The sequence below is a fragment of the Ascidiella aspersa genome, chromosome 3 (assembly GCF_963924565.1).
Source record: "Ascidiella aspersa chromosome 3, kaAscAspe10.2, whole genome shotgun sequence".
In the NCBI taxonomy this organism is placed as follows: Eukaryota; Metazoa; Chordata; class Ascidiacea; order Phlebobranchia; family Ascidiidae; genus Ascidiella; species Ascidiella aspersa.
In genome coordinates this window covers 18,619,021-18,630,197 of record NC_139449.1, presented here as the reverse complement: position 1 = coordinate 18,630,197, position 11,177 = coordinate 18,619,021, and the positions used below count along the sequence as shown (strand labels likewise).

The 11,177-nt window shown below is 35.7% G+C and overlaps 1 protein-coding gene across 3 annotated transcripts; it reads right to left on the bottom strand.

Annotated features, from left to right (window-relative positions):
* Window positions 1-4,709: 4,709 nt before the first annotated feature.
* Window positions 4,710-9,415, bottom strand: LOC146160551 (lysosomal protective protein-like). 3 transcript variants are annotated; one of them, XM_083386006.1, is made up of 10 exons: window positions 9,226-9,415; window positions 8,759-8,870; window positions 8,454-8,591; window positions 8,233-8,391; window positions 8,055-8,146; window positions 6,553-6,649; window positions 6,317-6,484; window positions 5,699-5,849; window positions 5,297-5,538; window positions 4,710-4,975 (listed from the first exon to the last, which is right to left on the bottom strand). In XM_083386006.1, the coding sequence occupies exons 1-10, from the start codon at window positions 9,381-9,383 to the stop codon at window positions 4,889-4,891; spliced, it is 1,404 nt and encodes a 467-aa protein (XP_083242132.1). In that variant the 5' UTR covers window positions 9,384-9,415; the 3' UTR covers window positions 4,710-4,888. The 3 variants fall into 3 exon arrangements, with proteins under 3 accessions (XP_083242132.1, XP_083242131.1, XP_083242133.1); XM_083386005.1 differs by having other exon boundaries at window positions 5,297-5,546; window positions 5,704-5,849; XM_083386007.1 differs by lacking the exons at window positions 6,553-6,649; window positions 8,055-8,146 and having other exon boundaries at window positions 5,297-5,546; window positions 5,704-5,849.
* Between the last annotated feature and the right edge of the window lie 1,762 nt (window positions 9,416-11,177).

Genomic DNA, 11,177 nt, shown 5'->3' with positions numbered 1-11,177 from the left:
TATCCTATGCAAATTACAAGTTAAATTTTTAAGGTTAAAATAAGAATGTGACTTTAATTAGAACACTGATGATTTTACAAAGATTTGCTATAAAAGATGATGTAGGAATAGTATTTGTAAGTGTCATAGTGGCCCAGTCTGCATTTCATGGCACTTTCAAGATCTCGGGTCCACAGTTCCATATTTTGAGGTGTGCACACAATTGTTTTAGAAATGTATCGGGCGTGCAACTGCCCCAGAATGCAGACTGGACTGGATAGCGGTTAACTTGAAATGATATTAGTTACATACACATTTAAAACCGACAAAAAACAAGCTTGCACAAACATGGATACAAGTAAAAAATCTACTCAAACAACATTCCCAAAAAAGTAACTTGCGTGATTGCATCCATGCAGCTGTTTTTCACGCATGGAAATTATGGCAGATCTGGTGGGTAAACAGTCCAAAAAATTGGGGTGACGGGGTTTCGTAAAGAGATTTGCTACATAACTTGATTAGTGTGACGTTATCATGAAAGCATAAAATGTCGTCATGACTGTCAAGCAACAGCTACAACACAAATGCTTCATGATTACCAATTAATATATGCTCAAACGCTATTTCGACGTCTTACACCACACAGTATGTTCGGCAGACAGATTTGCCCGCACATTCGACGTTATGCGAACGTCCGTATATGCGAGATCGGCTTGCCAACCTTAACATCAGGGTTGGTAGCCGATGTCGCATATACGGGCGGCTGTAGGTCGCATATACGGGCGGAGATGTAGCATATACGGGCGTTCGCATAATGTCGCATATACGGGCGAATTTCTCTAATGAACATACTATGTGGTGTAAGGCGACGAAATTGTGTTCTATCATATTTTAGTTGGCCAATATGAAGTGTTTGTGTTGCCTGATGCAAATAGCCATTCCGTTACTTATAATTTCGCTTCTTCGGCTTCAAAGTCGAGCAGCTGATCCACTGGTGGATGACAGTACCGCTTGACGCACAGCTAGGATATGCAAACTGGTCAAACGGCTGACGGAAAAATCTGTACTTTTTTATTGAACCAAGAAAGGTAAGGCGCAATTTAGCGTATACAACATTGTTGCTGATTAAATGATTAATAGCGTTTTGGGTTATGAATAGTTTGGGCGCTGGTCAGAGGCGTATCTAGGGGGTTGCGGGGGGTACATATGTCCCCGGGCGCCAAGGTAAAGGGGCGCCAAAATGAGGACTACAAATTTTTCACAACAAGGGCAAAAAAACCGACCACAAGCAAGATAGCACCAGCGGCTGTGGCAGACGTCATCTAAAACGCCACCCACACCCAGACTGATGCTGTTACCAGCCATCACAGCAGCCAAGATACTGATTCTGCATGCAGTTGGTTTCGTCTAACTTAGTGGTTCTTAACCTTTAGCCTATTAAACCACGCCCCCTTTGGTAATTGTCCTGCGCTTTGCGCCCCCTACGAAAAGCAATTCGGTATTTTCGAATTACATATTATTTGGACAACATAAAAAAGAGTAAATGTGTATCGTTGGCCGCACGTAGCGCGAAAAAGTTCTGTTAAACACGCAATGGTACTTACAGAGACTTTGTGCTAAATACAACTGTCAACAAAACAGGAAAAAAAACAAGAAAATAAACGAGAACTTTTTTGAAGTTTCAATCGTCAATTTGGAAAAAAAAACGGAGTTTGTACAGGCGTAATAGTGGAGCCCAACCCAATTGTTTTTAAGAAGAAATTGTGCGCGTTATGAAGAATGTATTTGAACATGAGATGTCAAACACGTTTTTTCACGACTAAAAGACCTGAACAATAAATTTGGATATTTGCTGGACGTTAAAGACTGTTCTATCTGACACAGATGGGGATGCAATGTGTCGAAATTGTGCAGATTTTGCAAATTTCTACGACACGAACATCAATGGCAACGATCTTTTCATTGAAATTGGTGATTGCCGAATGCTGCTCAGTAACTGAACTGAAGCGCTACCAAAAACTCCTTTCGAGTTTCTTGGTTTTATTGTGTTTTATGGAGATGACGTATTTCCGAATCTGCGAATTCCACTACAAATTCTGTTAACAATAGCAGTTTCAATTGCAAGCTGTGAGCGGTCGTTCAGCAAATTGAAACTTATTTTGTCTTATCTGCGTGCATCAATGGGACAGGATCGTCTCAGTAATCTTGCTATTCTTAGCGTTGAACGAGAAACATTGGAAACACCAGATTTCGATGACGTGATTAACCAGTTAGCGACAGAAAAATCAAGAAAAATAATCTATAGTTGTAAATCATTCATGTTTGACAGTGACTAAGTGAGTCATGATTGCTTTTAGGAAGTTTTAGTTAAGATATAAATTTGAATTTCATACACGAGCGAACACAAAAATTTCAATTTGCTTGAACAATAAATTACATGCAGTATGATGGTAGCATAGCCTAACGACATAACCGCATGCAATGCTCTACTTCCAAGCGAGTACGATGTTTCGCTTTTAATATTATGCTCATTGCGCTTAATCCCGCTTCACAAAGCCATGTGGTTAAAACGAAATGAGTAGGCTTAGTTTAATACCATATTTAGGCAGAGTCGGGTACTTTGATATTGCATAAACGAACTACATAAAAAGCGTGTTATTGCTGCATCTGTTGTCAGAATTAGAATTACAAAGCCTATCTGCAAACCACGTTCGTTACGTTTAATAACAAATTTGACTTTTTGAAAAATTAACCCATTTATAACGCATTAAAAGTATGTCCCAACAAAACAATTTGCGAAAGTTCGATATTCGCTGGGCTAAATCAAATAAATCTAGTTTTTGTCGAATGTCACTTTAGTTTAGCTGATTTAGCGGCTTTTACGAGCTTAATAAGCAATTTTATGTAGAAAATGCACTCAGTTACGTTTAATAGTGGGACGTCATAAAGAAAACGAAATAAATAATTCGTACTAAAACAGCAGGAATATGGTGAGGTATGGCGACCCCACTTGGGGTCGCAACCCACAGGTTGGAGAACACTGCTCTACACCACCATTTTGTTTCTTTGGTGTGCACAAGAAACAAGTGGTCAAAATTTGAATGTAAACTGCAGGGGGAACATACATTATAATAATACTTGACCAATCCAAACCCAAACGCTAACCCACACTAAATAACGTGCGTTGATTGGCGCAGAATCCTACCAATTTTTTTCTTTTTTTAGGTAAATGTACAGTAGCAAACTTCAGTTGTCAAACTTAAATTCCACAAGTCACAGTAAAGCTAGGTATGTTATTCCAAAAGTTCAAAGAATTCTCTTAATAAATTGCACAGCAGGGGGTATTATCGTGCAAGCGGCGACACCTGGCATTTTTATCTCAGGTTAATCGTCGTTAGCTTTGTGTTTGCATTTTGCCCGAATTTTAGATTATGATATGTTGCACTTGCCAGGTCTACCGTAATATTGAACACACCGCCAGAAACGGCCAACCCTCTTCTGCACAGCGAGAGAAAAGAGAAACCACTATATGCATGGCGCTCCGTCTAAATTCTAAACCTTTAGACTATAAAGGAACTGTCAACTTATTCTATAATATTTGTCACTAGGTGACAGCACAGAAACCCTGGTCGAGTCTTGGGGTAACCTTACTTTCTTGCAAATACGTAAGTATGAGTGCCTAGTGCACTAGCCCTTCTTCAAGAGTCGATTCTTTGGGGGTAATTTTGCTGGAAAAACTACGGCCACCTATAACACATAAAATTGCTTTGACGTGCACAAGTCCAGAATCCAAATCGCTGCATTGTAACATGAGATATAGCCATAAAAGGCAATGTTAACAATCTGTGTTTGTAGGCGTATTTGTGTAATTCTAAATCTGGAAATCAGGTAGCCTACGTGGCACTTTTTAACGTCGAACCAATAGAACAAATGGATAATTACTATCGCATCTTAAGGAAGGAAATCGCAGCGCGAAGCACAAAAATTCGCATATTGCTCGATCCTATTTTTTTCGTTTTGCAAAGCATTATCAGTCACATGCTATGTTCATCCTAAAAAAAAAAATTTCGGACACATCGCCTTTGAGATCAAAGGATTATGGAAAGACGAGCTTAAGCAATGAGCGTGTTAGAAAATAAAATGTGATTCACATGGCGAAAATTTCTTGCTTCACGTATTATACCTAAAAATAGGCCAAAATCTTTGAAATCAGCACTGGAGGGCAATATTGCTTCTGCACTTTATCTCTTTTTCTGTCACGGAGGAATGTCGATAATCCCGTTCGCGCCACTAAACGGCATTTTAGAGCAAGCCATTAAAGGACGTCTGACCAACTACAACTTTTGCGACAAATAATAATTAATAGTTTTACAATAATCCTAGGTTTGTCAATTGCGAGAACTTTTGCTGAAGACCAAATACCCAATTTACTAATTTATGGATTTATCTTTTATAGTATTACAACAATAAAGATTTTTTTAAACTTTGTTTAGTCAGATATATTTGGCAAATGCAGAAAAAGGATACTTTTTGACGTATCCGTAAAAACAAACCACTGTTATAGATCTAATATATTTGTGACTGTAAACTTATGTGCAACAATTACTTTTGCACCGTAAGGAACAAATTAATTTTAACAAATGCTTGATATATCATTGCACTTGGTACGTTTTTATTTTGATATAACGTCGACGAAAGAAAAAAAAAAAAACGAAAAAATCAAAGGACGATGAGTAAACTCAATAATTGTGCGAATATATTGTGTTAAGAGTATTGATATTGTTGATTTAGAAATATATGAAGGTTCGTAGAAATCATAAAAACTTGACTGTGTATCAACATGGAATGGATTATGGTGGGGTTGGACATATTATTATAATTTCTTCAATTCCGTAACAAAACTTTGCCATTAAACAAAAGGCTTATTGTTTAAGAACTTGTCGAACATGGAGAATGCATAAGTAGGTGCCCACTGTGGAACCATGTGGCCAGCACCCTGAAAAATAAACAAAGTTTGTAACTTACTCAAGTGACTAACGTGCAGTACAGTAATCCTAAACTTGAAATCTGAATACATAACTTTTGAATTTAAGAAATCTATAAATAAGCAAACAATGGCGTGCAGACTTCCAGGTTATCAAATTTAACTTTAAAGTAGAATACCTGACTGAATATTAAAATAATATCAGACCAGAATTTAATCTCAAATTGAAATAAAATAATGTGAATAGCAAACTTTCGTTCGCCAAAGATTATAAACGTTCGCCAAGATTATAAGGCGCGCTTGCGAGAGTAGTGGACGACTAACACCACTTACCCGAATTGTGGTGTACGTGAGCTGGCCGAACTGCTTGGCGAACCCGGCCACCTGTCCTTCGACATACCAGGGACCTCGGTCAGTAGTAACCTTCTGTTTAAGGCTTTCAACAAACCACTCGTCGCCAAGAAAGTTGCACGCCATATCGGTGTCGCCGTTGTAAAGTAGAATGCGGAAGTTGGGATTCGTGAGCAGTTGGAAATACTGCGCTGTCATATTCTCGTACAACGTCGAATACTGGACTGTGTCGCTGCATAACAAATATAAAAGCAAGAATAACAATAATTACAAAATACGGGATGCTTACATGGGTCGTGTTACAATAGCAGTCAGTATTATGTATACTATTATAGTCAATCAGAACAGACACTTGGTACATAACAACTTGAAAATGAAATTTACCCAACCTGCAAACATTCCAAGCTGGTAGGTTAGATTTGATATGCAGGGCACTACGTACATCTGGTTTGTTCAACCAATTAATTTCGGCAGTTGAGTTGATGCATGGTGGAGTATCTTCGATCCTCTTTTGTGAATTTTGGTGCGATATTTTCTGCATGAAATTAATGTAATGGCAGACCAAAAAAATATCAAATGTGGATAAAACAGTCCTAATATTCAAAAAAATAGTCTCATGTGAAGTATGGTATAGAAGTTGACCAGAATGTTCACATGTAACAAATCTACTAAAAATAGATAAATTTGAAAAGGAATCATATTTTTTGGTAGTTAACTTGTGGACACATAAATGAATTGTTGCTTTCAACCGAAAAGGGAAGATAATAACAATAGCACTTCGCTAAATTGTAAACCATTGGGTGTTGCTCAAATGCATAGGCTTTAACCATTTATTCCACTATAAATTGGTAACTTATTAATTTTAGCCGTTTTATTTAATTGCCTTGCATTAAGGACTATCATTAAGTTGTAAAGTTGTTGTTTTGTAGCATGCCATGATTATTTTTAGAATTTTGTATTTTGCCACAAGCTAAAAAAGTTGAGTTAGTCAAAATGTATCACCTTTCGCAGGTTTAGCATGTTTTGCTGAACTTGTAGGTGATTTCTAAACAAATTCATCATTTCCCGTTGGTAGCGCTGTACACTGGGCCCAGGGTTACCATGACAATCAAGGTACAATGCATATGAATTCAGACCACTACTATAGACCAACCTCATCGCTTGGGTTACCTAAAATCCAGAACAAGGTGGTAATTTAAGTAACCTAGCCACTTTGTAAATATTATTTGTACACATACAGCATTCACACAGTGAGAATCTTTACTTGTAGAAAAATGACAATTCTCTTGTGACACACCAGCAGAACAACAATGAGTCGTCAGTTCTTTCCAAAGCCTTTAAAACATAAGTATTAAAACCACCATTCAATAGTTTGCATGGTCACAGGTGCGGGTGCTATTTATTCTGTAGTTGTATAAAAGGAAAAGTAGATGCAAATTTATTCTTGTATTATTTCAATCATCCAAATAGGTGTGAACATTTTTACACTAAAAACAATGCTACTACTATGTTGGCAGTAATCTACTGAATTAGAAAAAAATAATAATTTTCATGATAATAGTTGGTCATAAAATTCAAATTAAAGTTGTTTTCTGAATAAAACAAAAACTAATAACATGTTTTCTAATACCTCAAATAAAACTGTTTAAAAAAACATTAATTCAAACTAGTATTTGTATTAAGAAATTGTGATTTGTCACCCTTAAAACAATTAAAAAAAAATCAAATCAGCAAACAAACTGAAAAATTAACAAAAAATAAACTTTCTTTATGTCATATGTAAGCCTGGTTTTGTTATGTAAAAGGTTTTAATCCCTTAAAAACTTTGTTGTTTTTTATTGTGAAACCGGTGTCCAATGAAATCTGTTAAGGTTGTACAGGAAAAGTAAACATTGGTTTACGCCATACTTTCTGTTACACTTTGGGGCACGAAGCTTGTCATAAAACAATTGTTTTTAGAAACACTTGATGTTCTCCAATGAGCTTAAACAAATATGAAGCTAAAATCCAGTTGGCAAAAAGTCTACTTTTAGATGTATACTAAATGCATAAAAGATTAACACTATATCATCTCCACAGCTTGGCAGCACCCGCAATCACTTAAACATTTTGCATGATACGCAAAAATGCATCCATTAAGTTGATATTGTAGTAAACTTGTGTTACTCATGATACATTAGCAATATTACAATGTTAAATAAAAATATACATTAACTAGTTATGTTTTGGTAAAAATTGCTTTTTGTAGGGAGTAAGTTAAACTGTAGACACAACGAAAAGGTGAAATATTACATGGTGCCTTAATGGCGAAAAACCACCATGCTATGATACAAAACATACTACAAATAAAAGAATGTATAAAAATTTTAAGTTTACATAGTTAAAGTTGGAAAAATATATTTTGACAAGCACTCACAGGGCCACATTTAGCACGCAGGTCGCTGATACAATATAAAAAATTCTAACCACGACCAACTTTTAAAATAGAATACAGTGTATGTACAGCATTCACGTGGCCCACAACTACAGGATAAGCTTAACTATTAAAAAATAGGTTTGTGGCCTACTAAAATGCATTGCAAAATAATAATTTTTGTTAACGTTTCATCTTGTTATTTGAAAACCTTTCTTTTATTTTTTGGCCTACTTTTATATGGCAATTCCTTTGATTTTCAAATTATAACTGTTTTCTAAAATTGTTGGTGAAATATGTTTAATATTTTTACTTGATGTCACCAACCTTGCACCGAATAATCCATGGTAATAAGCAAAAAATACAAGAGAGTCATCATTCAGAGAATAACTGCTTAACCCATTGCCAACAGCCATTCCCTTGAAGTAATTATAAACATTTAATTTTTAAAACTATATCACATTTAAGTTATCAATAGCAAAAAAAATATTACAAAAAATATTACCTGGAAGTTCATTTTGGCAGCCCCTTGCATAATTCGAACAGCTAAAGTTGGAAGGTAAATGCCTCCGTAACTCTCACCAGTAATAAAAAAAGGGTTCATCTGTAACTCGGGAAACTTCTTGAAGAAGTCAACTAATGCATGGTAGTTATGTAAAGAGACCTGTCATAAAATATAACACATGATAGAAACAGGTGGAATTTTAAAAAAATAATTGTACCTACTTTATCATCATTAGTTGTTACATTATTATTATCATCATATGAATAACCAACACCAGCAGGAGATTCAAGATAAAGCACATTAGCAATCTTATTCCAACTGTATGGGTTATAATCCAAAGTTTCTCCATCATCATTAACCTGTATTATTAACAAAGTTTAGATGTATTACGTTTATCTATGTTTTTCTATTTTATGTAAAATAAACAACAACATAACAATCTGCAAGACTTTGCAGCATCAAAACAAAACTCATGATTATGGTTTCCAGTTTTTAGAATCATGCTATTGTAAATAAGTTTTATTACATGATAAGGTCCATTTTCTGATAGGTAGCCATCAAGTGAACTGCATCCAGGGCCTCCGTTCAACCAAAGAACCACAGGATCATTCGCCGGGTCATTTTGAGATTCTACAAACCTGTAGCACAAATATGTGTACTAAATACAAAATAACAACTTTTAGCTAAAAGTCATCAATAATAATTAGGTCCAGTATTTCTAAAAAATGAAAATCTTTAGTTAGTAATTGATTGCACCAAAAAATACTAGTGTAATAGTGTTTAGTTGAAATTTGGAGGGTATTTTAAACTTGTTGCCTTAAATTTATTCTTTTTGTTCATTTTTCTACCTATTACCAAAAAGCTGAAATGATTAAAAACTGATTACCGAACAGCTTTGTTACCAAAATATATAATTATATATATTTGAGAAAACATAAAAATATATTTATGTATAAATTAATAATATACAATATATATAAATGATACATTTACCAGTAATGCAAATGCTTTGTTACTGATGCATCAAGATAGCCAGAGTACTGTTTAAAATTTGGTAAATTCTTCAAACCAGGTAAGTGTGTCACCAAGTCCCCTGTCTTTGCAGCAGATGACAAAACAACACAAAATAGAAAAGAGAAGGAAAGTAGCATTTTTCAAGGTTTGTTCTTGCAGTTTTTAAACAAAAACAAATGTATCATTTGATATAAATAAATAAATATTAATTAATTATCAAAGACAATGTGACTATCTAAACCAGGGGTGTATAGCTTATGTATACCAATTACCAACAGGCCATGCATTTTCTCATTGATTTACCTTAACTTAAGTGCTGGCAACCTGTACTACTCACCTCAGCAAACTACGCATGCCAAGATTTTTATAAAGCAAAATCTCTAAAAGTTGCGCTGCTAATAAGCTAATATTTTTTCAAGCAAAGAGCAATTAATAGTGATGTTACAGAGTTGAATTTTTTTTTACACAGTCCTTGTTTTAACTTTCAGCTATCCAGCAATTTTAAAGGAACATTAAACATATTTTTCGAAGGAACAGTTAACACCGCACAATGTGCACTTATCATACGTGCACGAAACAAAACGTGCACAGAATCTGCACTTATCATACGTGCACGAAACAAAACGTACACAGAATCTGCACTTATCATACGTGCACGAAACAAAACGTGCACAGAATCTGCACTTATCATACGTGCACGAAACAAAACGTGCACATTGTGACAATGTGCACTTGTCATACGTGCACGAAACAAAACGTGCGCATTGTGCGCACAATTTGCACTTGCGATATTTGCACCAAATGTGCACTAAATCTGCATCTAATGTGCATGTGCGCCGAAAGTGGCTAAAAAGCTGCACACTTTGTTTTCCGTGATCACTTTTTCCACCGCTTGTGATGGTAAGGCGCTATTTGTCCGGCAGCCGATTATTAACGAACTTAAAACAGACAGACAGACATGCAGATGAAGGATTTGTACACCCGATTCGACTCGTTTGGGTCGCTTCAAGCCGTCTTATAATTTCACTTCTTCGGCCTTAAAGCAGTCCCGTGGATGTCCACTGACCCACTGGTGGGTAAACTTGCCTGCTTTATGCCAACAGCTTATGCCACTCGGTTCATAACACTCACGAATCTTCGTGAATGTGATTTACTGGCAAGCGGCTATAGAGAAACGCAATATTTTGCTTTTTTATTACACAAAGGTAACGATTTCAACCGAGAATGATGCAAAGATGAACTACTCAAGTAATAACGAATAAAAACAGAAAAAAATATATTTAGTTTACGAATAACTAGGAAATACGAAAATGTATAATTTTTAATATTTTTTTAAAAACTTATACTCTCGTATAAGGGAACTCCCCATTGTAGCGACCGTAACACTAAAAAACTTCAATTCAGCTTAAAAAGTTGTCTTTCTGTCAGCACGGTTTTAAAAATTATTAAAAAAGACAAAAAGTAATTACCTGATCAGTTAACATTTCCTGTCAGCTATGTTTTAATCATGATAAAGTGTATTATATTCAGCCCTGAGGGTGTCATGTAGCCTGCAGAGCCACTGCCTGTACAAGTAGCTTTCCCTGTTATTGCATTGCAGCAATAATATATTGTTGAAAATGTTAGGCGCAATCTAACCTATAGAAGATGGTTGCTTACTAGTCTTTACTACCGTTTTGGGCAGCCTAACGTATAGTAAAGAGCTTTGTTACTCAAATAACGCTATACCTGCAGAACGAGTCTGTGACCCGACTACCGCCAACATTCGGACACATTTTTATTAGTATTTAACTGTTTTCACTAGTCTGGACCTATCACTTATCAAGAAACACAGCCGTTTAAACAATCATTTTTTGTGGCTTGTCTAGTTGCCCAGGTCTAAACATGTAGCGAGCCAACATATTTGTAATTATAACTTGTGCGCTGTGCGT

What these genes read in the sequence shown, in the direction of transcription:
- LOC146160551 (XM_083386005.1), bottom strand. Translation starts at nt 9,383, where the DNA reads ATGCTACTTTCCTTCTCTTTTCTATTTTGTGTTGTTTTGTCATCTGCT. An exon ending in ACAAAGCATTTGCATTACTG is followed by an intron (nt 8,871 to 9,225) that starts GTAAATGTATCA and finishes TTTGTGCTACAG; the next exon opens with GTTTGTAGAATCTCAAAATG. An exon ending in ATTCTCACTGTGTGAATGCT is followed by an intron (nt 6,485 to 6,552) that starts GTATGTGTACAA and finishes TCTGGATTTTAG; the next exon opens with GTAACCCAAGCGATGAGGTT.